Source organism: Eretmochelys imbricata, chromosome 25, assembly GCF_965152235.1.
Source record: "Eretmochelys imbricata isolate rEreImb1 chromosome 25, rEreImb1.hap1, whole genome shotgun sequence".
Taxonomy (NCBI): domain Eukaryota; kingdom Metazoa; phylum Chordata; order Testudines; family Cheloniidae; genus Eretmochelys; species Eretmochelys imbricata.
Window position 1 is genome coordinate 16493271 of NC_135596.1, and position 26642 is coordinate 16519912.

Below are 26642 nucleotides of genomic sequence, written 5' to 3' on the forward strand. Positions count from 1 at the left end.
CTCTGGAAACAGGAGAAGTCCAAACACGCACACTCATGCACGCCTGGATGTGTCAGGCAGATTCTCATCTCAGTTACACTGGTGTAAATCGGCAGTAACTAAACTGACGTCAGTGGAATGACTCCAGATTTGCCCCTCTATAACAGGGACTGGAGTCTGAAAGACTCCAGATTCAGTCCTGTATGATAGAGATGGACTCCGGTGTGGGGTTCATAAGAACACAATGCTTTTGCTTACTTTGCTCTTCTCTCTCCGCTTTCTATGTGTGGTGTGATCTTGTGGCTTTGGTGATGCTTTCCTGAAGTGACAGAACAGAGTGGTGCACCTCTCAAAGTGGGATAGTTTTTTTTTGTTTCTCTTTTGCTTTTGGTAAAAGCGAGGCGTGTAATGACACCTCAGTTTCTGCTGCAATGTGTGAGCACCTTTAGTATGCATGGGGAAATTTGTCACCTTTTATCGGAAACGTGTGTGCCAGATGAGTTGTCACCGAGTTGCTCTGGGTCCAGGAGCTCTGTGAGACTCGGGAGGGTCACTCTGCAGAGCCAGTCACTGTGCCCGGAGTAAAGTCACCAAGCGCTGAGCCCTCCGTGCTGCTCCCCTCGGTTATGGTGCGGGAGCAACTGGACTGACAATGGCTTGGCTGCTGCTGCTGGCTGCGCTCGCACTGAGCGGTAAGTGGTTCTGTGGTGTACAGAGATCAGAGATATCTTTAAAAGAACCATCAGACGAGCGATGCTGGGTGATAATGAGGCTTCCCCTCCACAGACTCTCACTCTCACAGACCAGGGTTTTGGCAGTAAATTGTTGCTGTTTTGGGTTGGGGATTATTTCTAAAGCAACAGCAAAAGGGTCACGATTCCATTACAAGGGCTCAGTGCTGAGAACCTGCCCTGGGCAAAAGGGAGCAGGGTTCTCTTTACGTCGAGTTCAGATTCCCCGTCAGGAAGTTTCGGCTGTTCTGCCACGGGCAGAAGCCCTTCTAGAGCAGCTTTTCCAGAACGAGTATGAGGCTGATTCAGCTGGGAGGAGACGAACCCGCCTTTTCAGGAGTCCGTATTTTCTGGCCAAGGTCTGTTACGTTTGGACCTGCATCGGAATTCCTGAAGCAGCGACGTGTGGGCGAGTTATTCCTAGGCTGCGTGTCTCTAGTGCAGAGAGCTGAGCTGAGCTGGCAGCTTGACTGGTCGGGGGAGCTGCAGTTCCTGAAGGCGATTAGCTCGCCTTACTCCTATCCCTGCTTTCCCCCTTCCTTTTTGTAGTCCTGAATACAAAACAGTCCCCTTTCACAGAAACTGGCCCCCCAAGTGCTTCCAGGGAGCCCCTCGGACCTTCTCCCCCAGCTTCCCAAGCTGAAAATGGGGGGGGGGGGTCGGACTACAATGGCATCTGCCCTGAATCTCCCCACAATGGCACAGGCCCCCCCAAGGGACGTCTCATTCATCGTGTCCTGGGGACACTCAAAGGTGCTGCAGTGCCAGGCCTGGCTCCTGGCTGGGGGAAAGCCTCCAATTCTTCACAATCATTTACAGTGAGAAATGAGCTTCCAGTCCCCTGAGAGGCAGAGGGGGAGAGGGCCTTTGCTCATCACCTAGCCTGTGCGTGCACCCAGCCTTATTGAGTCGGAGATGCCCAGCTGCCTGGATCCTATGTCACCCTTATCCTAGAACTGTAGGACTAGAAGGGACCTCGAGAGGTCATCTAGTCTAGTTTCTGCCCTCAAGGCAGGACTAAGTATCCGTGACAAGTGTTTGTCTAACCTGCTCTTAAAAATCTCCAATGATGGAGATTCCACCACCTCCCTGGGCAATTTATTCCAGTGCTCAACCACCCTGACAGTTAAGAAGTTTTTCCTAATGTCCAACCTTAACCTCCCTTGCTGCAATTTAACCCCATTGCTTCTTGTCCTGTCCTCAGAGGTTAATAAGAACAATTTATCTCCCTCCTCCTTGTAACAACCTTTTATGTACTTGAAAACTGTTATGTCCCCTCTCAGTCTTCTCTTTTCCAGACTAAACAAACCATTTTTTTTTCAATCTTCCCTCACAGGTCATGTTTTCTAGACCTTTAATCATTTTTGTTGCTCTTCTCTGGACTTTCTCCAGTTTGTCCACATCTTTCCTGAAATGTGGCCCCCAGAACTGGACACAATACTCCAGTTGAGCCCTTATCAGCGTGGAGTAGAGTGGAAGAATTATTACTCATGTCTTGCTTACAAAACTCCTGCTAATACATCCAAGAATGATGTCTGCTTTTCTTGCAACAGTGTTACAGCGTCGAGTCATATTTAGTTTGTGATCCACTATGATCCCTAGATTGCTCTACCCCAGTACTCCTTCCTAGGCAGTCATTTCCCATTTTGTACGTGTGCAACTGATTGTTCCTTCCTCAGTGGAGTACTTTGCATTTGTCCCTATTGAATTTCATCCTATTTATTTCAGACCATTTCTCCAGTTTGTCCAGATCATTTTGAATTTTAATCCTGTCCTCCAAAGCACTTGCAACCCTCCCAGCTTATTATTGATTGCAAACTTTATCAGTGTACTCTCTATGCCATTATCTAAATCAGTGGCTCTCAAACTTTTTTACTGGTGACCCCTTTCAAATAGCAAGCCTCTGAGTGCGACCCCCCTTATAAATTAAGAACACTTTTTAATATATTTAACACCATTATAAATGCTGGAGGCACAGTGGGGTTTGGGGTGGAGGTTGACAGCTCGTGACCCCCCCCCATGTAATAACCTCATGACCCCCTGAGGGGTTCCGACACCCAGTTTGAGAACCCCTGATCTAAATCATTGATGAAGATATTGAACAGAACTGGGAACCCTGCGGGACCTCACTCAATATGCCCTTCCAGCGTGACTATGAACCACTGTCTGGGAATGGTTTTCCAGCCAGTTATGCACCCACTGTATAGTAGCTCCATTGAGGTTGTATTTCCCTAGTTTGTTTATGAGGTCATGTGAGACAGTATCAAAAGACTTACTAAAGTCAAGATATACCACATCTACCGCTTCCACCCTGTTCACAAGGCTTATTACCCTTTCAAAGAAAGCTATTATCAGCAGGACACAGGCTGCAGCTACTGGCCTTTTTTACACAACCTGCCTGATAATGTTACAAAAGCAATAAGAACAAACAAAATTGCATTGTATGTTACAAATGAAAATTATCCCTCCACCCAGGCTATCCCACTGAGACACCTGGGGAGTTGTGGCCCCGTGAGTCATAGGGGCTGTAGCTACTTAGTGCCTTTCAGACAGAGGTGATTTTCCTCTGGGGATCTGTACTCACCAACACTTTGAGCAGAAGGAAATAGAAGCCTTGCAAGCGAGCCGAGCCGTGTAAACCACACACATTCTTCCCCCCTCCCACACACCTCATGCAAACACAAATGCCACATAGACCTTATCTCTTACTCCACATGCAAACAGAATCTCTCTCTCACCTCCCCAATCTCTCCCTCTGCCCCATACAAACTCATCCACTCATACACTGCCCGCACATGTTCTTTAGCGCACACAGACGCACCAGTCACAGTCCCTCACACACACACACACTCTCTCTCTCTCCCGCATACACCCTTGGACATACCCCCCGCACAGACAGACACACCCACAGTTTGGAAGCATCAAACCCTTCTTTCCCTTCCTGCAGAGAAGGGCAGATCTGCTGTGGCCCTGGGGGGCTCGCTTCATTCCAGCCTGTGACTATTGGGGACGGGGTTAGATGGGGTAAGGAGCAGGCTTCCCACAGAGCCCCAGATGATCCCATAGTCTTTCTTGCACTTGGGGGAGGGGAGGGGGCGGGAACATATCTCTTAAGGCTTGAAAACCCAGAAGACAGACAAAGAAGTGGAGGTAAGAGCTGGCCTTGGGGGTCACTGCAGCATGGGCTGCGAGCAGAGGAAGAAGGCATGCTGCAGATGCTCAGCCCTGTGCTAGGGTTTAGCCCATTACCATGATCAGGCAGCCCAAGGCTAGAACCACAGGCCAGGCCTGGAAAGGTGCCCGGATTGTGCTCTCTCTTTGACATAGGCACAGCCCATTGTAGTGTGGGGTAGTTCCTATGGATCCTGGTAATGTTTTGCCCTGGACCTTGAATCCAGCTCCAGAGGGCAGGGTCGCTGGGCAGGGAGTGAAAACAAGGTAGCCCATTGTGTGGGCAGGTGGAAAGGAAAACAACCCTGTGGCAAACCCCCGAGTTTCTGTAGCCTAAGTGGAAAGGAAAACAACCCTGTGACAAACCCCTGAGTTTTCTGTAGTTCTCCTGCTACTCCCTACACACACTGCACCTCTGCTAAGCCAATCGAACAGGAAAGAACAACTCCAACTGCTTCTTTGTGTGCCGCAGGCTCTGCCGAGGATCCTGATTTGGTTTGCTACAGGAACTGCACCCAATGCAATTTCATCTGCACTTGGAGAGCTAAGCCCACATCAGGAAATGTCACCTATACTCTTAAGTTTTGGTGAGTCGGAAGCCCCAAAAGTGGGACCAAGTGAGTGGGAAGGATTGTGCTGTGATGGCATTGTCTGCCTACTACGGTGATGGGAACAATAGAGATGGATAGGTAGATCAAGCGAATAAAAACCCACCTGCATCATGCACCAGGGAGTGGGTGGTGGTGATGGAGAAGGATTCATGGCACATCTCAAAGCACACAAAACTAACTCACTAGTACGTTTTTGGGATGTCAGGTAATGTATGCATAAAGATGCTGGGGAGAAGGATGATGGATAGAAGGCAGGGAAGGTGACAGGGGATGGAAAGACAGAAATCCACTGGAGGGGAGGGTAAGTCGAATGCCAGTGACGGTGATGGGGTAGGTAGAATCTGGACAGGGAGGTGGGGAACTTAGCATTCATCCATCTCCCTAAATTCTCAGCCAGGACCCCATACAAAAGCATTAGAAGCAAGCGAGAGTTCCTGCACAGAACCCTGCAGACAGTTTGTACATGTGGCTGGTGAAGATATTTGAATTCCAGGCGGCCTGAGCACGCAGCCAAAGGAATAAGACTCAGCTCTGGGGCTGCAGAGTGTGCGCGTTAGGCCCTCTGGTGCCAGCAGCAGGAAGAGCAAGGGGCAAAAGCAGTAGGGAAGAAGATTGGCTCGCTTTCTTCCACCGCTGCTGGCCATGTTGCCCTGAGCTGTGCCTGGCTCAGCCAGCGCAGGCCTCGCTCAGACACACTCAGGATCTAGCCTGGTTAGAGTAAGGCATCCTCTGTAGATTCAGCGGCAAATGAGCCTTGCCAAGAGCAGGGGGTTCCAGCTTTCCTCTCAGTCACGGTCCCTGGGCAAGGCTGGCCAGAGCAACACCAGGCCTGCGTAACAAGGGGTAGGCCGGGGGCGGATGGGCAACAGCGGCACACTGGCACTGCATCACGGACGCGCTACAGCCAATAACGGGGACACCCTGGCACTGCAGCAACCAGGTTTCTTCCTTCCACAGTTATCACAGCACCTATCCCTGCAAGGAATTCAAGACGGAGTCCTCCACTCACTGCAGCTTTCCTTATCGGACACTGCGGGTCCTACAGAACCTCACCGCCTGGGTGGAATCCCACAGTGGAGGCAGAGTTGAGAGGACCCAGAACATCACTTTGCAACTGGAGAATGCCAGTAAGCAGCCCTCTGAAGTGTGCTTTCTTCGTAGCACTGGCCCTTGCTGGGGCGGGGGCTAACGCCAGCTCCCTTGATGCTGCAGCTGGGTTAGCAGGGGGCCGCATGAGCCTCCTTAGGAAGCAAACAGCTGCTTTCCTGTGATGCAAAATCTACAGCTTGTGAAAGCAGCTGGACTGACAAGCCTGGAACCTGCATCCTCGTCCTGCCCCCAGGACGACAGTGGCAGGGGAGGCGCCACATGCCCCCCCTCCCCACACCGTGTATCCCAGCTCTGCCCCAGATGGGGCTAGCAGAACTGTGGAGCTCAGTTTCCATAGCCATTCATCCCTGGGCCTTTCTGCTGGGTCTGCCAACATGGCAGCCGGGGGCACCTGCGCTGGTGTTTTGTGTGATGTGGACACCACTGTGTTTGTGTGTGCGCACAAACGATGGGTGTCTGAGGTTCCCTTGGCCCTGTTGAAATCACACACCACCTCCACCCATCTGCCCCGCCTGTTACAAGCCCCAGTGACGCCTACTGTCACATTGTCATTCCAGTCAAATTGGATCCGCCACTGCCTCATCGAATCACATTCTCTAAATCCAGCGGTACCCTGACGCTTACACTGCAGCAGCTAGATTCCTGGACGGTCAGATACGAGCCGTTACGAAGGGAAGCTCGGTACAGACAGAGGAATGACACCGAATGGACACAGGTGGGTTGAACAGACACAGTGACCAGCACTCAGAAAAGTGAAGGCCCAAGGGGCAGGGACGCTAAGGTGAGTGACCCCAGCCCTGCTCAGGCTCACTACTTCTCCTCCCAGTAATCCCACAGCGAGGACGCTGGTTGTGGAAGCTGATGATCGTTAATCGTCGTTACCATTGTAAGCACGTCTCGTGCACCCACTGCCCGAGCAGCTCAGTGCCCTGGTGACGTATTTCCCGCAGCCCAGCTGCTCCTTCCATCTGTTTCATTGTATAATAAAGTCTCCCCTCCCTTACCAGGGATGGATTATGCTGTCTCCCTTGACAGGATCTGGGGCTTGTTTGCAGGGATTAGATAGGAGGAAAAACCCAGATAATAATAATAAAATCCTGCAGTTTGTTTCCAATGAAGTCGTTCTCAAAGATGTGATACAAATTGCCCCTTCGTTGCACCGGCCAACAGCACCCAGGCCCCAGCACCCCCACACCAGAGCTAGGGGGGTGGGGTTAGTGAGGGCCTGAGAGGCCAGTTAGTCTCCTGGCCTCACCTGAGCAGGAGGGCCAGGATTAACAGAGTGAAACCCAGCACTGGAGAGCCAAGCAGTTGAGAGCAGAAAGGGGCTGCTGGGGAAGGAGGCTGCAGACGATCCCTGGAATGAGGGAAATGTCAGGAACAAGGAGAGACTCCAAGGGCAGAGTAAGCCCAGAGATCCTGCCCTGGAGTAAGGACTCTGGCAAGAGGCATGGCAGGGGTGAGGTAGCAACAGGGAGTAGAGGAAGCTCCAGTGGCAAACCCAGAAACAGGCAAGGAGAGAGAAAGGCTGGGCAGGAAGGAGCCCAGGGAAACAGCAGCAAGGACTGGGACTGAGCAGCCCTGATCGCTGGTTGCGGGGTCCCTGGGCTTGAACCAATGTAGAGGGTGGGCCCGGGTTCCCCTGCCAGCCACTGGTGTCATGGCATAGAGCCCTGAGCTGGGGCTGAACGCCATCTGGAGATAGCATTGGAGAGTTGTCCTGTTGGACAACAGGAGCTTTGCTCCGATGGTCTCAGGCTCTCTCTCTCCTGCTGTATTTGTATTTGTATTTGTTTTGCAGAAAACTCCTTGCGTGAGGATCATAAGAGGTGGGCTCCCCACCACCAAAGCGCTTTACAAGAACATGTGAATGGCCACACTGGGTCAGACCAATGGTCTGCCTAGCCCAGTGTCCTGTCCTCCAACAGTGGCCAGTGCCAGATGTGCCAGAGGGAGTGAACAGAACAGGGCAGTTATCAAGTATCCATCCCCTGTCGCCCAGTCCCAGCATCTGGCAGTCAGAAGTTTAGGGACACCCAGATCAAGGGGTGGTGTCCCTGACTATCTTGGCTAATAGCCATTGCTGGACCTGTCCTCCATGAACTCATCTAATTCTTTTTTGAACCCAGTTATATTTTTGGCCTTCACAACATCCCTGGCAATGAGTTCCACAGGGTGACTGGGTGCTGTGTGAAGAAATACTGCCTTTGTATAAGCCTTGTCCGGTTTGCTTTTAGGTGGAGTGTCAGACACGAGGTGAATACAAGCGTAACAACATAACAGGTCAGCTTATTATACTGTACCCTCACAGATACAGCCAATGCCATTTGAAGCTCTTGATCCCAGCACAGTGAGAAAAACACCTGCCGGGAAGGCCTGGGGACCCTCCCTGCACCTTCTGCCCAAGAGTTCCTCTCAATATCATTGCATGTTCCTAGGAGAGGGAGGCTGAGAGGGCTCGAGTCAACACCCCTATTGCCCAGCTCTGGTTTATGTATGAACCAGATTTGTACGGCTGCTCACAGCCTATAAACCCTTGCGCTGAGTCCCCACATCCCACAAAGACCCCCTCGGAAGCGCCCGGGGAATGGATACACAGGCCTGTACTGCCTTGAAGGTAGAGAAACTGGGAGTGGGTGTTGTTAGAGGAAAGCGGTGGCAAAACCTCTGTTCTGTGAAACATACTGCAGCTGGGGGAGTGCCAGGTTGCCTCCTCTCTCCACCCTCTGCTCCTTTCCAGGCACTCAGAATTACAGCTGCTGATCAAATCCATGCACTGCCAGTCACTCAAACACCCACCTGCTCCTTAACTCTCTTGCTGGGAGGTAATTTCTCATCTGACAGGAATGTGGCCTCAAGCTCCAGCAGCAGCGAGTAAGAGTAGTGTCCCATGAATTCTGTTCTGATGCTCAGGGGACCCAAGCCCCTCTGACCCCAGGCCCAGGCTCCCTGAAACTGACTCCAGCTAGCCAGAAGGGCATGGTGCCCATATGAAGCTGAAAACTCCTGCTGGATTCTGTCACTCAGTCCCCGGTGTCTTGGTTTGCTTTAGTGATATGCAGCTTGGAAACAACAGCAGCCTGTGAAGTCCAGATTCGGCACAGAACGGCCCATTGGAGCAGCTACTGGAGCGGCTGGAGCAAATCCATCTTTGTTCCTGAGGGTGCGAGATTCCACATGGTTCACTCTGGGCTGAATGGCTTAGAAGAGACGCTGACTTGGGGGAGGGGAGGAAAGTGAAAGTCAGGGGAGGGATAGCTCAGTGGTTTGAGCATTGGCCTGCTAAACCCAGGGTTGTGAGTTCAATCCTTGAGGGGGCCATTTAGAGATCTGGGGCAAAAATTGGGGATTGGTCCTGCTTTGAGCAGGGGGTTGGACTAGATGACCTCCTGAGGTCCCTTCCAACCCTGAGATTCTATGATTCTAAGTGGCATCTGAGGGGAGGAAAGCTAGAGGGCAGGACTTTGCAGAGAGAAACAAACAGGTGGCCAGAATTCCCTGCTGTCATTCCAGAAATTCCAGAGGTGACTTACACGGTGGGGAGACTCGGGAGGAACGGGCAGAGAAACGTGACGTTCCATTGGCAGGTAATGCAGTGTGTGGATGGAGTGCAGCTCCACCACCAGACACGCCATCACTTCCGGGGACCCTGTCACAATGTAGTTCCAGGGCGCAGCGTGAATGGGGTCTCAACTCTCCTGTGACAGGGCTAGTTCTGGACCCTCTGGTCCAATCAGGATGCAAGCTGTAGGGCCAACATCCTCCCTAATTCAGAGCCCAGATGGGTCTGTGATGTATTCAATCTGGCGGTGGTTACGGCCGCAGTAATACAGCAGCTGCGACAGCAGCTTCCTGGCCACTGCATGAGGTCTATAAACAAGGCCAGACTGCATGACCATTTATGCAAGGCTCCTTAATTCTGCCCAAGTTATATACACACACACACACAGCTTCAGGGGAGCCAGGATCTTGTCACTTAGTGTCACCCTTCCAACCCCCTGTCAGGAAGCCCATGAGGAGCAGTGGAAAGTCAATTACACGCTAGCTGTCTACATGCCAGCGTGCAGGTGCACAGTGCTGAAGAAGGAGGTCCCTGAAAAGGACGAGACAACGCTGATCTTGGCTCTCTCTGGGGCAGAGTATCACGTTTCTATGAGCGCATCTAACCCAGCAGGGAGAGGTCCTGTGCGGACGTATCACATTCCTCCAGAACATCGCACAGGTACAGAGACCTCAGCTTCCCCTCCATGCCTCAGACCAGCGGTCCCTCCAAACAGCTGCTACCCTAACGAGCCTCCTGAAAGAACCAGACCCATCCACTGCTGGCCTTGCTGCTGTGGCCTCAGACAGGGACTGAAGACAGAGCATTGAGTTCCATGGCATATTGACTCACAGCCATTTCCCTGAGTTATTTCCCTCTTTGGGATTTTAACAAACTGCATCCCCAAAGCTCTCAATGTTGCAAGGCCTCTGCAAAGGGGGACAAGAGCCCACATCTCCCTCTCTGAGCAACTGCAGGATCAGGGCTTTGGGTAACTGGCGAACAGAGAACTAGACTGTGCCCCTGCCCCAGTGCTGCCTGCCCCGGATGCCGTGAATTTTGGTGCCATGTCTTCGTGCCGTTGGTGCCGTGTTTCTGCTGAAATATCTCCTTATATTTCCTCCCAGAAATGAATTTTCTGAACGTCACCTCGGATGGCAGCAATGTGACAGTGCAGTGGGCAGCAAAGACCAATGGGACCTTCTACTGCTTTGAGAAGCAACCCCTGGAAGAGCCCCAGGAGGACCAAGAGGAATGCATCCACAAACAATTCTTTGAAAAGGACAGCAATGTGAATACAGGTAATAAGGACAAAACCCACCTGTTTAACATACCTTTCTTCAGCCTCCCTCTCCCAGCACCCCTCCCTACTGGGACCCTCCTCCTCTGCCAGTTGTTTGGAAACTAAATGCCCATGTGGTAACAGCTGGCTTTATCCAAACCCACTGCAGCCAGCATGAATCTCTGCATCAATTTCAATGGCCCAAAGTCAGGAAGAGTCAGTGTGAGGCAAGTGCATGGTACCATCTGGTGCCAAAGCCATCCATGCTTTCTAAGTTCAATTTACAGATGAGTCCAGCTGTCATTTGGGACCTGTGCACGTTTTGGCCTCTCACAAGGTTCCTTTACTTATGCTGGAAACTCACGCGACTTGGCGAAGCCGGGAAATCAGCTGAGATATGCAGCCGGCCTCACTTTCTCAGTGCCTGCTAAGGCCCAGCCCTAGTCACACCGTGGCGCAGCCAGGCCCTCACCTTGGGACCAGGCAGTGCGGACAGAAAGGTCTCTCTCATCCCCTTATCTGAGGAGACGTGTGGGGACGTTTGATGACGTCTCCTGATTTTATGCTCCAGGGTCAGTGAAACCCAGGAAGTGTTACAGAATTGCCATTCACGGAGGGGGGCCAGAGAAGCACTGGACGTTTGGTTCCATGTACCACTTTGCTACTAACAGTAAGTCTGCATATGGTGTGTTTCCACTGGGGAAGGGCAAGACCCACTAAACTTGCTTTTATCACGCAAGTGCTGGGCAGAGTGTGACTCACAGATGACCTGGAGTAGGCAGGGCATGTGATCTCAGAAGAGGGGGCCAATGGTGGAATGATTTCTTTTTAAATACATTGTTGTAGGGAGGGATTCTTTTCTCATGTTCTAAAAATTGGCCAGTTGCACGTAGTAATAACCCCTCCCAGAACCGAAACACCCCTCCCTCCATGCAACCTTCTGCCCTCACCCAGGGAGCAAGAAATTATTCACCATGGCCCTGTGTGAAATGTGCTAGGCCCTTCAGAGAAACAAGCAAAGCCACAGTCCCTGCCCTGCAGAACGGACCATCTCAGTTTTACGTCACACAATAAGTGCATGACGAGAACAGATGCAAGGGGAAGTCCTCCCCAGCCCTACATAAGGGGCCTTTCCCATGGCTTGCAGGGTGGCTTTTCAGAGCACTGGTCTGTATTCGTGGGAAAGCAAGATGCCTGTATAATCCACACTCTGCAGAGGCAGGAATTCTTTAGGGGCAGCCCTCTAAGGGTTTGGTTTGTGTTCAAGCAAAGGCTGAAGACTCATATTGTCAGTTCTTATTTTCCCTAAACCACTTAGTTCATCACTAGTGATCCAGTGAACAGAAGGTAGCAGGTTATGGGCCGACGAAATAAGCCGGGGCGAGAAGATCCATGGGTTCCTGGTCTGTTTTCTTGCTGTGAATCCACGTGCACGCAGCCAATTACTGCTTTTCTTTCCTACCTCTCCTTTCACAGCTTCTTTTGATGGGCCCATTCACATCCAGAACATCACAGCAAATTCTGCTTTCCTGCTGTGGAAGCCGTCACCGCTCTCCCAATGCCCCGGCATTCTGAAGAAATACATTATCTGCTACACAAGTGAGCAGGACAACAGAACGGCATGTGAGTGTGAAACACTTGACTTTGCCTTTCTCCCTTCCAACGCGTTACCGACCCCAGTGGGCTGCAGCATGTCCAGGCTCACAGGCAGGCAGTCCACATAACTGAGCAGGGCAGAAATCAGCCAGTGAGCGCACCTGATTCTTTGGTCTCCTGCTCCCGCTGCCTCTAGAATGGCCAGTGAGTCTATGTGCCAAATAGATTTGGGGACAGGAGTGCAGGAGGGCTTGGCAGAGGAGCAGAGAAAAGCTGGGCAGAGCGGGGAGAGAGAGAGAGAGAGAGATGGGAGGAAGGAACGGGACTGATGGGCCCCTGTTCTGCAGGTGGAGGGTGTGGTAAGCAGTTTAAGAGCTAAAACTGGGACAAGCGGTTTCAGAAAGAAAGCAGAATTGGGAGGGGTTTCCATGCTGCTGATAGCTCAACTAATCCATCATCATCTAATCAGATCAGGAAGCGAACTCCTCAGCGACCCACTACACCCTACAGGACCTGCAGCCTGGCACCTCCTACAGAGTTGGGATTCAGGCAGCCACAGCAGACAGAGATGGGTCCTGCAGCCCCCAGCTCCTGTTTAAGACCACGAAGCTCGGTAACAGCCACTGGATCCTTCCCCCCATGTTGCTTGGCCCAGGGAGGGGACTGACGTGACCATGTTGCAGAAGCTGCTTGGAAGCTCAGATTCTCGGAAGAGGCTCTTTCTGCCCGCGGGAGTTTCTCTTCTCCCGGGGACCGGCATCTCTCTCTCTCCTGAAAGCAGAATGATGCAGCTTTTGTAGAAGCCGAGGGCAAAGATGCTCACAAAAGCAAAACCAGGAAAAACAGAAAAGTCTGTGCTTCCTCCAGGGGTCCAACGATCAATGGGAACGTGTACTTCTATTTGTATTTTGGCAGCTCCCAGAGGCCCCAGCAGAGCTCAGGGCCTGCTGTCTTAGACTCTGTACCAGCAAGCAGGGAAAGACCTTACAGTATAAATAGGTAAGGCAGGAAGGGAGGATTATGATCCCCCTTCTACTGATGGGAGCTGAGGCGCAATGGTATTAAGTGATCTATCCAAGGTCACACAGTGAGTCTGTGGCACAGCCAGGAATTGAACCCCAGCCCCCTGAGGCCTAGCCTGCTGCCTGAACCACCAAACCATCTTTTCTGGAATGGCTGAAGCCCTGACCCTGTTCCCTGGCCTGGCCTGGCCTGGCCTCCCCACAGCCTCCCTGACTGGAATCTGCCATTACACACCACAGGAGCAGCTAGACAGAGGCCAAACCCTGTGTTAGTAAAAGACCTGCTGACACCCAGCCCCCACAGAAACAAGTCACCCCTCGGGAAAGGAACCCACGGCCTTGGCACTCCTTGGGCGTGTGCTGCTAGCACTCGAGCTGACCCCCGCCCAGCCTGAGATCCAAGCTGCAGCCTGAGCTGCCATGTCCACCCCGCTATTTGTAGTTGGCCAGCTCGAGCCCCTGCTAGCCCCACTCTCTCCCCCGGGGCTGCTCACTTCCCACTGCAGTGTAGACATTCCCTAACTAGCTCCCTCAAACATAGGTGCCATTACCAGCATAAACAAGGGACAATCACAGGACACCAACACACGCCTCTATTAGGAAGGGTGGCATGCCAAGGAAAGCAACCAGGACATCCAGGGATTGTGCTGGGGGAAGGAGACTACCCACGTTCATGGCCACAGCGTGGCCACCTCGAGGCTCAAGCCTAGTCCCTTCACTGCGGTACATTGGGGTTGATCCTGCTTTGAGCAGGGGGTTGGACTAGATACCTCCTGAGGTTCCTTCCCACTCTGAGATTCTATGATCCCTGCCTTCTTGGCTGGGAACGAATGTCAAGTGCTGCCCGCGGACACTGGGACCGGGGCAGGGTGGGGATGGTCACTGGTACAGAGCCCGCAGGTTCTCCCTGTCCCTTGTGATGCCGGTTCCAGGGGGCTCTAAGACAGAGCTGTGTTTCCTCCTAGGTCCCAACCCTGCAGAGTGGAAGCTCAACCTCAGGTACCTCAGTATTTTCCTAGGCGTCCCTATCCTGGCTGCGTTTTGCCACTTCAGCAAAAAGAGGTGAATGCGCTGACTTTGCTCCCGTTCTCCCTGCCCTTTCGCTCTCCTGCACATTAACCAATCTCTGCCAACGTCCTCCAGGGCCAAGAAAGTGCTGTTCCCGCCTCTGCCCAACCCCATGGACAGCGAAGCAATCAAGTTCCCAGCTGAGGAGATGAGCCAGGTGAGTCTCTGACCCCGAACTCTCACCCCGGGAAGAAGCTACAGGCCAGGAGGTCTGCTGGGGGAAGGAGATAACTCATGGGATACAAGTCAGAACATTGTCTGAGGGAGAGCAAAGCTGCATGGAGAGCTGCGATCAAATCAGGCTTTGCAGCTCTCATGTAATTGCTGCAAAATGTGCCAATAAAATATTAATTTGAGCACACCTGACCCCCAAACCCTGCCCCAAAAGGGCTAATATGGAGGGAGGAAAAGGTCTGGACCAGGTGCCATAGATATACAGACCCACAGTCAGCAGCAGAATTTGAAACTGGGTCTCTCAGCCCCAGAAACACAGGTTTCTTCCCATCTAAGTTCAGGAAGCACTCCACAAGTAGCAGGCTCCTAGAGTCACTGTGGCCAGTAGCTAGAGGGAATCCGATCGTAGTCCCTCATCCAGGGTGCTACACATGTGACCTGTGTCCCAGCAGCGTCAGGCTCCCAGCCTGGTGGCAGGCCCTGGAAGGGTCTGAGAGCTTGGAATAGCATAGCTTCTTGCCTGAAATGCACCAGGGTCTGTTCTGCCTTCGGCATGTCAACACAATGGTTTGTACTCAGCACACAGATGACTGACACACACATGCCCCATATCAGGCTGTTTTGCACTGAATACATGCTTTGTCCTTTTCAGGTGAAGCCGCGGCCAGGCTTTGTGGAGCCGTCAGAGAAAGTCAGCGGCACAGAACCGCTAGTGACCGAATTCATGTCAGACAAAGGGGAGCCTGACCTGAACACAGAGACTCACTCGCTGCATCTCTACACCCAGACTGAAGAAACGGCAGAGATGTTACAGGCCAAGGAGGGGCAGGCAGGCTCTGACAATGACCTGCCATTTGAGTATAGAAGGCAGGTGCTTCTGACCCCAGCGGAAGAGGAACAGGAAGAAGATGATTTCAGAGAATTTGCTGCTGTTTGTGGTCAGAATAACCTTGCTGAAGCAGGCACAGGCCCTTCTCAGCCCCACCCAGACGAGGGTGCTGCCATGGAGCCGACAGGGCTCTCTCGGCCTCTGATGCAGCTCTCCTTGCTGCTCTCAGACAAGCCTGTCATAATAAAGAATGGGGGCAGCTTTGACCGTTTACATGATAAGTGAGCCTTGTCATGAGGGTTCAGCTTGGGACAGCCTGGGAAGACAGAGCATTGCAGTGACAAGGCACCGTGTGCTCAGGCCCATCTGGGCAGAGATCCCATGGTGCAGGACACAGGAGCCTCAGCAGGTCTCCTGAGAGACTTCCGACCTCAGCCTTGCAGCACTGTTAGGTCTTCTTTCAGATTTTGTGTGTGAACTCTTTGCGGCAGGGACTGTCTTTTATTATACATGTCCCAGTCCCACAATGAAATAGTGAATAGGAAGAATGAACTGTTCGAACATCCTCTATATTTTGATGTGCGAGAAAAGGTCCCACAGTCCAGCCACGGTCTCCTATTATTCCAGAGCCCACTTCCTTGTTTGAGATTCCGTACGGTGGCAATAACAGGTGGTCGTGGTTTTGCAGGCAGGAGTTTCCTTACGGAATGCTGAACAAAATCATTCCTGGATAAAGACTTTGGTCGCTAAAATTGACAAGCTGGTTATAGATCCAAGTCTCTGTTCACCCACTAAGCACAGAAGACTAGGATCAGCTAGAGACTAACAAACGTATCTTCCTTTCAGACTTGTTCTCGGGTTTGAAGCCAAGGCTTTAGAACAGAGGCTAGTTCACTCCACTGCTGTGCCAATGGACCCTGCATGTTTAATATTACACAGCAGTTGTTTGTATAGTAGGAAGCATGGAGGGCACCTGTATGCCACACACAGTAATCAGAAGCAAATCCTCGACTCGGAGCTTATTCTGTGGATGCAGCTCAGAGACTAGCTTTCATGTTTCAAGCTTAGGCTGTTGCAGGTAATTCGTGTCTTATTTAAGGCAAGGTTGAATCAGCATTTAGGGTTAACTTGTGGTTTGGCCTACATGATACATTTCTCGGAGACAGTCTCAGTGCATGCTGAATGTTCAAACACATTTAGCAGCTCGGGAAAGTACAGGGAAAACCTGATGCTCAGCAACCTTCTTTGCACAAAACCGTCAGCGGCATGTGAATCAGGCTCAGTGGGCACATGGCCACCTGAGACACAGTTGCGGGGCTGCCTTGTCCCTCACCCTGCAAAGATACCAGCTGCCTAAAAAGGTGAATCTGGTCAATGCATGTGCAGCGCTGCTCAGCTCCTACAGTTCCAATCATCACTGTACTCCAAAGTGATCGGAATTTGTAGGGTGAATTTATTATTAATAAATAATTAATGAGCCAGATTTTAGCAAATCTCTTTTTGCCTATCTTCCTCATTCACTCCTGCCATAGATTACATTTAACACCCCACACAGGGTAAAATAGAAAGCTCCCCCCAAAAATCAACAAAATCCAACTACAACAAATATTGTGGTACTAACATAGTGTGCAAACAATCATTCTGCTTGCATGTTGCATCCCTTTCTCCCCCACTTGCTCTGTCTAGTTAGATGGAAAACTGTTCTGGGCAGGGACTGTCTCCTACTCTAGGTTTGTGCAGTGCTCTGATCTCGACTGGGCCTCTGGGTGCTACCGGAATACAGACAAACAACAAGCAAACGTGTTAGGAATGGGATTGTGTCCCGAGAATCCATGTGTGATCCTAGCAGTCCCTAGCACTGCCTGGAGTCCATGGGGTGCTGTGAGCGCAAGTGTGGCTTTGCTCCAATCTCATCGGAATTCCCATAAACAAGGGCTTTGCTAGAAAGAACCAGGAGATTGTAGGCACAGAGCAGAACGGTTTTCCTGGGGTGGAGGGAGAACTAATCCTCAGGGTGAGATCTCTGCAGATGTAAGAACACTACAATCCAGGCGACAGTCATTGCTCACAAATTCCCTTGGAGACAAGCCCAGATCAGGAACAGCCCTAAGGATAACACTTGCCAGATCTTGGTTGGTCTGTTTCATCCAACTGTGAGCAACAGTGGCTGGGAGGGGTGCAGTCGCTACATTGTCAGGCGAAGCTTTTTAACCGACAGAGAGAAAGAGAGAGAGAGAGGTGGAAGTAAAAAATACTCCCACCCTGCTGGCAGCATGAACTTACCCCCCGCTTTGTCGCACTCCCCAAGCCAAGAGGGTGGGGTTCTGAGTGCAGGCATCATTTAGCCAAGTTATACTTAGGGTGAGATGGGAGTTTTGCCATTGGCTCCCACAAAGCCAGGATTTCATGCTCAGTCTTTATAATCGTTTATCACAGTCACGCCCTGGCCTCTGGCTTATCTGGGCTGTTGTGACCTGACGGGGGCATACTCTCAACTAGGGGAGACAGCATTACATCAGAGCTTCTTGAAAGTAACTGGAGAACTCTTTCCACATGAAAAGGACCTAGGGGTGACAGTGGACGAGAAGCTGGATATGAGTCAGCAGTGTGCCCTTGTTGCCAAGAAGGCCAATGGCATTTTGGGATGTATAAGTAGGGGCATAGCGAGCAGATCGAGGGACGTGATCGTTCCCCTCTATTCGACATTGGTGAGGCCTCATCTGGAGTACTGTGTCCAGTTTCGGGCCCCACACTACAAGAAGGATGTGGATAAATTGGAGAGAGTCCAGCGAAGGGCAACAAAAATGATTACGGGTCTAGAACACATGACTTATGAGGAGAGGCTGAGGGAGCTGGGATTGTTTAGTCTGCAGAAGAGAAGAATGAGGGGGGATTTGATAGCTGCTTTCAACCACCTGAAAGGGGGTTCCAAAGAGGATGGCTCTAGACTGTTCTCAATGGTAGCAGATGACAGAACGAGGAGTAATGGTCTCAAGTTGCAGTGGGGGAGGTTTAGATTGGATATTAGGAAAAACTTTTTCACTAAGAGGGTGGTGAAACACTGGAATGCGTTACCTAGGGAGGTGGTAGAATCTCCTTCCTTAGAGGTTTTTAAGGTCAGGCTTGACAAAGCCCTTGCTGGGATGATTTAACTGGGAATTGGTCCTGCTTCAAGCAGGGGGTTGGACTAGATGACCTTCAGAGGTCCCTTCCAACCCTGATATTCTATGATTCTATGATTCACTTAGACCAGGCAATGGAAAGTAAGTCTGTTCTTCACCCAGTCACCAACACTGAAACTGTAGCGGCCAGTTAAGAAACCTATCAGCACTCTGCATCATCCTCTCACTTCCTGATGCGACATCTAGTTCTTCTGCTCACTTGCTTGTTGCTTTTCCATGGATTTTAGACACTGACCTTATCATCAATAGTCACCTGCCCTGTTTTTTTTTCTATTCCAAGTTGTACAGCAATAAAATCTCTGCTATTTAGAGACTGGGAGCCCCTTTCATCCTGAGTGAGGACAAAGTGCTTTACAGACGAGGCACATGGATCACTTCATCCAGCAACGAAATGTCGCCACTTCAGAACGAAATACGACAGCTGCTTCACAACACTCAGCTACGGCGTACAAGTGTTTAGAGCATGAAGTGAATATTCAATCCAACTGAAACACCAAGGAAAACAGAGGGAGCTGGAATGCAATGATCAGAGCTAGAATTTGGCAAAGGCACCAGGATTAACAGGATTCACGTTTGTGAAAAGTGCCATGAGATTTTTAATAAGCACACTGGGCAGGACCAGCTTTATCTTTCTTTCTCTAGTTGGAGAGTGTCTCCTAACCCCATGCTGGGGCACTTCTTTCATTCTAATTGAGAGGGAAGGAACAACCATCACCACTTCCTGAAGTACCTGGGCATTAGTTGTATGTCTCTTTTCAGAGTGCCGGCCATCCTCACGCAGCAATGTTGGACCTGACAGGGTCCGAGCACAAGAGGCTGCTAAGGACTCTCCTTGAGTCTAGTCTCCGGTAGCCTGAATTCTGCACAGCTGCAGAAGCCACATCTGACAGTAGTTGGTGGCCTGGGTGAAACACGTTGGTGTGTCCCTGACCAGCTGACCGCTAATGGGCCTCCTTTGTTGGTAGTCTCAGCAGAGGTGAAGGAGTGAATAATTTGGGTCTGGAATCAAATTCCCCCTTCTGCCTTAGAAGCGGGCTGGTCCTTTCAACTGAGGGCTGGAACAGACATTCCAGGGACGATTCCCACTCACAGTCAAGGAGAGAGGCTGCACAGGAGAGCTCTTAAGGGATTTGGAGAAGATGCTGTGATATGTACTGATTGTGCAATCTATCGAAACCAAACATCACTGATGTTAATGAAGAGATAAACATCAAGCATCGCTGACGTGAGTGAACCGCAACACGAATAAAAATAATAAGTGAGTCTCAGCTAAACCAACCTGCAGAATATCTACCCCATGCACCTAAGGCTGATTCTCATCTTGCTTCCACTGCAGGTCTTTGCAACCTGATTATAGCCTGGTTTTGAAGTGTGTTTTCAGTATTAGCTTCTGTGTAATTGGTAGCTCCTTCCCCTGGATTACATTCTTTGAGAACCAGGTCCTCAGCTGGTGCAAGTTAGCACTTACATGAATGGAACTATGCTGATTTATGCCAGCTGAGAATCTGGCCCAGCATTTTAAAACATCTTTATGTTCTATTTGTTCTGTGAAGGCTGGAGCTGTAGGTCTTCATCCTTCTCATGAACTTATAACTTCTTTCAATAACACTCTTTAAGCTGATGGAAGGACTTTGCATAAAAAATACCAAACAAAGCTGCAGTCAGCAAGGTCTTCCCCATCCCGAACAGTTTGCAACAAGGAATCAGAATAAGTCAACACAAGCAAGAAGGAATAAGCGGAGCATTCCCCAGCCTGTATTCAGCCTGGATCTGGGATGCTGGCTGAGGTCAACTTTTCCAAAGCAGCAACCCCTGTTGCCCTTTTCCTAAGCATCTGTGCTAGGGAAGGGGAGCTGAGCTTGGGAGCTGGCAACCCTGGAACCTGCTACATTTTCTTATGATTGTAGCCTCCCTTTGTCTGGTGTTATGGGGGCAGTCAGTGCTCTGCAACAATACCACACCTCGCTCTTGCAGAGCGCTTTCCATCAGTAGCTCTAAGCGTTTTACAAAACAGGTAAGATCAATTGCTGCCCTGCACATACGGATGAATTTCCATCTAGGCAGGTTCTCTTTGTGTTATGGTAGCATTTAGAGGCCCCAGTCTTGGCTTGGGCTCCATTGTCCTGGTCCCCGCTCCTAAAGTCTTATAATCTAAAGAGACAGGACATACACAAGGCCGGAGGAGGAGGAGAATTCTCCCTGTTTGACAGATGGGACCTGAAGCACAGAGAGGGTAAGCAGCTAGCCCAGCATCACACAGGGAGACCGTGGTAAAGCTGGGAATGGAACGCAGATATCCTGAGTCCTAGTCCAGTGCCTTACCCACAAGGCTGTCCTTCTACATGCTGGCTACTGCCATTTGGTCAATGGAAAACATGGGTATTTTGACCACAAAACTCCCCTTTGGTCTGTACCAGGGATGAATTTGAACATGCTCAGACCAGGGCAATCCAACCTCATGCTTCAGTGTATAAGCAGATTGCCAGAGGAGTCAGGAAAGATTCATAGAATATCAGGGTTGGAAGGGACCACAGGAGGTCATCTAGTGATTCCTCCTCTCACAAGTAATGTTGCACATTTGTGTTTGTGGTTGGGTTGGTGTTTTTTTATCCCTCCCCCTCATCTTCACCCTAAAGCCTCAGGTCACTGCAGGAACAGGATACCTGACTAGATCTGGCTGTGAATCTTACATTCCTACATGATTTCCAGGGCACTTTTCAAACTGGTGAGAGGAGCGTGAAAGAGATGTGAGCAGGGGGTGGGTTTGAGCCAGCATTTTACACCTCGATTCTCTCTCAGCAAGAGGCTCTAATATTCCAAGCCGTCGATGGGCTATTTCTTAGTGCAGAATACATAGCCTGCTGCATCCAGAGAGGCCCCTGCACTGACCACACAGCTTTTGCGCTGCTCATTACTTGAAGTGCTGAGGGATAATTCTAGCATGAAACGTGTCCTGTCCTGCCACCTGGTGGCAGAGGGCACATCCTGCTACGTGACGTTGGAAGGCATGTACAGAAATATGGAGAATCGAGATGATGGCATCCAAGACCAGATTCCTCTCTTTACAGATTAACCAACATCCTCTCAGTCCTGACAATGTCTTGAATACTGCCCAGCAACATCCCCACGTCAGTCCAGGGAAATCCGCCCATCAAAGCTGTTCTTGAATGGGTTAGCTATGGAGCAGGATCCATTCTCTGTTGGTCCAGCATCTCCAGTGGTTGAGAGCTGGATGTCACCGCCCCTAGTGTAACATTCACAACATCAGCTGGCAACAGAGAGCATGAGTCCCTTATTAATTTCCACCTTCTTAGCTTTAATTTAACAGACTGTCATTACTAGCGTACCAGTGAAAATAAAACATTGTGGTTTTTTTAAGCTTCTTGGTGCTCCTCAAGCATTCAGCACCTGATCCTCTTGATGTCCCGGTGAGATAGTACTATTGCCCCTGGTTTTTAGGTGGGGGAGCTGAAGCAGAGATGAAATGACACAACCAAGCCCACAGAGGGAGTCAGTGTTAAGCCAAGTCTTGAGTTCTTGGCCCACAGTGCTGTGGTCAGGCCACTAGCCTACACATCAGTAAAATCAGGAGGGAAACTGTGAACGACCATGTCTTAAAGGGGAGAATGGCGTGCCCCAAGATGCCCAGCATGCACCGCACAGTAGGACTGTTGCTTTCTCTTCCAGAATAAGAGCAAGGGATTGAGGGGCTAATTTTACACACCCACACAAGGACAGCAATGAAAGTGATCTGGAAATACCATAACATGCCTACCGCAGGCCACAGGGTAGCAGCAAAAGCACATTGTACTATGAAAGCTGGAGCCTAGCCCCTTCCCTCAACGCAACCTCTTTCCTGGAAAGCACACTGACACAAGTGGGCCAAATTCATCCCAACTCAGTGGAGTTACATGGGACTGAATTCGGCTTCATGTTTTCCTCACGCTCCAGCCCTGCAGGAATATGCGGGGCTAAGTGATGAGCCGCTGAATAACTGGGCAAATGGGAACTAGAACTGAGCCTTGACAATTGAGGAGCCAGGAAGTAAATGAATCTTGCTTGCTCAGCAAGCCCATGGTGGTGCAGAGAGGGGACGGCTCCTGGCAACTGGGAGATCAGATGAGGCCAATCTGTTAGGAAGACAGCCAGGCCTGTAGCACAGTTAAAGTGAGAAGTCAAAAGTTGTAGAAAGCAAAACAAGTTTGAAACCCCTTTTGTAATGTGTATGTGGGGGGCATTCTGAACACTGTGCCCACTGCAGCAGGCAGGCTCTGCATGTTAAATTCCCCAGGGGATCTTCCCACTGATTCAGCTGAGTTGTGCGTCCAGAGTTCCCATGAACCTCCAGTCCTGAGGGCAGTGAGGGGAGGAGGGGACCACTCCCCCAGCTCCATATAAACCCTATGTTGTTACCTGGGAGCCAGCTGGCAGCTCACTGCTAGCCCATGAGATTTCCCCATTGCCCCTCACTCTGAAAGGTCCCAAAGTGCTTAACAAGACCATCTGACTCCCCATTGCAGAGCAGCTCCCTCCGGGGGGAGGAGGTGTGCGTGTTTAAACTGCACAGCAACCCCGCATGCATTAGGAGGAGGAAGTGAAGAACACCGGGTCCAAATGGTACTTCTGGGGGTGGCATGGGGAATTCAGGGAAGCCGAACAGGACTGCCCATACTGGAATCTGGGCAGGACACCAGGTTAACATCCCACACTCGTGACAAGCACCCTGGAATCTTTAACGACAAAGGGTCAGGACCTCAATTTTATCTAGAATATAGCGTCATCATCTTGTTTATAACACCACGAATTCCCAGAACAGGACAGCAAGTCAGCAAGTGTCCCACCCACCCTGTGCCATTCCTTCCTGGTCTAACAGCTGTCACTGAACTGGAAGTGTTTGTCTGTACATTTGACACCATTAACAGTCAGGGTTGCAAAGAGGAGTTGTGGATCTCTCTGCCCAGGAAAGCTGCTGGTGCCTTTCAGTTCACTTTCTTGTTCCTTGGGAGGGGATACATCGTCTCTTTTAGGAGATGTCCCTGTGATATTATTATTGCTGAATGTGCCTCACACCACACACACCTGAGACTATTTAGAACTACTTCTGGGTGCAGATATGGTAACTGAAGAGGTGCTGAGAGAACGCTGCACTATTCCCCTGTGCAGCAAACTATGATCTGGGGCTTTCTCCTAGTTTTAGGACAGTCATCGATCAAGGCTCTTTTCCTTTTGGTGCATTTTGAAGCACACAACAGAACACATCCACAATCAAATCAAACCAGCACAAGCACTGAAGCTCCCAGAAATTTGCTGGAAGTCGCTGGTGGCAGCAGAGGGCTTTTCCAGTCATGCTGCAATCTGCTGGAGCAAGAAAAGGCTGCACATGGGTGATGCTGAGCTCAGCCTCCAGAGGCTCATACCCTTAGCCCTGAAGGTCCCGGGTTCAACCTGCAGTGGCAGCCACCAAGTGGTCATTCCACATTCATTCATCGGAGACAAGTTTACAGCATCTGCATGAACCCAAAGAACTCAGTGTTGTGACACAATCTGCCCATGATCTTGCAGAGAGAATCTGGAGGCCGCGCACCCCCATGACGATGAGACACAGAGGCCGCTCTGGCCCAAGTCCTGCATGACAATAATGGCATCATCCTGGCTCCAGGATGCCTCTGCTCACTCATTGGATTTTCTTTGCTATTCTAGAGCTGGTTCTGCTGCACTGTTGTTGGTTTAAGTGTTCAGTAATATTCTGAACAAACTAAACTGGAAAGGCTCGACAGATTTAATATCTGGAGTGGGACTAGTTCACTCCCTAGAAGATTCTCAGACATGGGTCTGAAATGTTGGAGTCCATGTTCCTACCTGGTGGGCCGCACTTGCACCCTGCTTGTATTATTAATGTCAATTATTTGTATTACTGTAGCATTGAGGAGCCCTCCAGGACTCTGTTGTGCCCCCAGCTCATGGCACACCCACATAGCGGGGGGAGCTGAGAACCGACAGGCTCAGTGCATTAAGGAGCAATGTCATTGTCCCTACTTTGACTCGCTGAGAGGTGACAGCTACATTCCCCATGGTGGACAGGATCCCCCTTCCACCCTGACTGTCAGTGAGAGGCCCAGGAAAGCCCAGGGTCTGGAGGGTGGGTGAGCTGGGATGTATCATGGTCTGCCAGTGGAATCAAGGGTCAAGCCCCCCCGGAGAGATCCAGGCCACAAACCCACACAGCCTGAGGTAAAATTGGTCTTTTCCCTCCTCCCTGCCAGGGAGCCGCTGAGCTGCCTGAGGTAATGTAATCTCTGAGGCGAGGCAGCGGGCCGAGGTTTCCCTGCTCCCGCTCCCAGTGTCTGACCAACCTGGCTCGCTGCTCAGGCTGCACAAAGGCCCCAGTGGCACACACCCACCACTGTAATTAGGCGTTTACACACAAACTGTGGCAGTCAGTTTCCGATTACAGCCTCCTAAACTCTGTAATTAGGGGAGGAGCCGGCAGGGCCCAGTCTCACACTGCGCTTTCTAGGCTTAAAACCACAAAGCTTCAGCATTCCCTGAGGCAGGCTGCCGGCTCCAACCCAAGCACCTGCTGTTGAACAAAAAAAGAAAAGGAGTACTTGTGGCACCTTAGAGACTAACCAATTTATTTGAGCATGAGCTTTCGTGAGCTACAGCTCACTTCATCAGATGCATCTGATGAAGTGAGCTGTAGCTCACGAAAGCTCATGCTCAGATAAATTGGTTAGTCTCTAAGGTGCCACAAGTACTCCTTTTCTTTTTGCGAATACAGACTAACACGGCTGTTACTCTGAAACCTGCTGTTGAACAAAACACAAACTCATCAGGAAAGGGGCGTCTGAGCAGCTGGGTCAGATAGGGGGGGATTCAAGGAGACACCCTTTACTTCACCCAGAGCAGCCCCTGTACGTACCTCACCCTGACCCTGCACCGGGACGGCTCCATCTCAGGCTTTGCATGGATTTCTTAGGATACCAGGACTCAGGAGTTCTGGGGATGTCCCTGGGAGCAGATGCTGTACCCACGACACAGAGTGGAGGGGGGTAAGGAGGCCAGCCAGGCCACAATGATGACAGTTCTGAGTCACTGGACAGCTCTAGTATGGGAAGGGATTATTTTTCTTATTTAAAAAGAAAACCAAGACATGTATTTGGTGCCAGCCTTTTTCAGATGGCAGTGAGAAGCCCAGGGAAGGAGCAGAGAGGCATCTCAGGCATTGGGGTACATCCCTTTGTGGGGAGGCATAAGCCCACCCTCACCTGTTTGCATCCGATGAAGTGAGCTGTAGCTCACGAAAGCTTATGCTCAAATAAATTGGTTAGTCTCTAAGGTGCCACAAGTCCTCCTTTTCTTTTTGTGAATTCAGACTAACACGGCTGCTACTCTGAAACCTGTTTGACATGGCAACTCCACAGTCTTACTGGATTTTACTACTAGCTGGTGCTCAGAGCCGGGCATCTCCAGCCGAATTTGGTCACCTGGGGAGAGCCTAGACTAGAGATAAACACATTCCTGGAGCCATGACTCAGCAGGCAGCTGGGAAACAGAAAGTGTCAAGCAGAGATGATACTCCAGTCACAAGCAGCTCAGAATATCACTTGGCCAGAGGCTGATGTGTTCTGGCTTGTCCTGCTCAGGACAGCAGCCTCTGTTCTAGTAAGGTCAGTGGCTGGTTACTCTTGGGGAAATGCACAGTGACTCTGAAATGATGAACCCAGAGTATCTGCTACAAAGCTGTTCTAAGTGAAAGAACCCCCTTCCCACAAGAGAAAGGGATTTTGAAAGGGAGAAAGTCAAGTCCATGGCTGATTAGGCGACTCATTAACAAAAGTGTAGCAGAGCATCTCTGGCTGGATTTCAAAAGCAATCCTGCAGTTACTCCAGGGAACTGGAAGAGACCCTTACTGCAAAGCACGTTATGGGGGGATTTATGATGATTCAGCCAATTTGCAACTGAATTAGTGAACTTTTCACTAATTCATAGAGTTTAAGGCCAGATGGGACTGTAGTCATGTCACCTCTCAGTCTTCTGTTTGAGGAGATAAACCAACTGAGCTCTTTCAGTCTCTCACTGTAAGGCATTTTGTTTAAATGGGCCCTGTTTACCAAACAATCCAAATCGCTCTGTATGACTGCCCTGTCCTCATCAGTATTTATCACTTTGCTGATCTTTGTGTCATCCACAAATTTTATCAGCAGTGATTTTATATTTACTTCCAGATCATTGATGAAAATATTGAATAGTGTTGGGCCTAGTACCAAACCCTGCAGAATCCCACTAGGAACATGACAACTACTTTTTGAGATCTATCAGTTAGCCAGTTCTTAATCCATTTA

General features: G+C 50.6%; 1 protein-coding gene across 1 annotated transcript; it reads left to right on the forward strand.

Annotated features, from left to right (window-relative positions):
- The first annotated feature begins 565 nt into the window (after window positions 1-565).
- Window positions 566-15399, forward strand: IL12RB1 (interleukin 12 receptor subunit beta 1). The gene is made up of 15 exons (XM_077805358.1): window positions 566-671; window positions 4354-4468; window positions 5450-5619; window positions 6160-6317; window positions 7840-7885; window positions 8655-8765; window positions 9116-9189; window positions 9608-9824; window positions 10271-10444; window positions 10997-11095; window positions 11902-12048; window positions 12491-12634; window positions 14009-14105; window positions 14187-14268; window positions 14938-15399. Exons 1-15 carry the CDS (start codon window positions 632-634, stop codon window positions 15397-15399), a joined length of 2136 nt encoding a protein of 711 aa, XP_077661484.1. The 5' UTR covers window positions 566-631.
- The last annotated feature ends 11243 nt before the right edge of the window (window positions 15400-26642 follow it).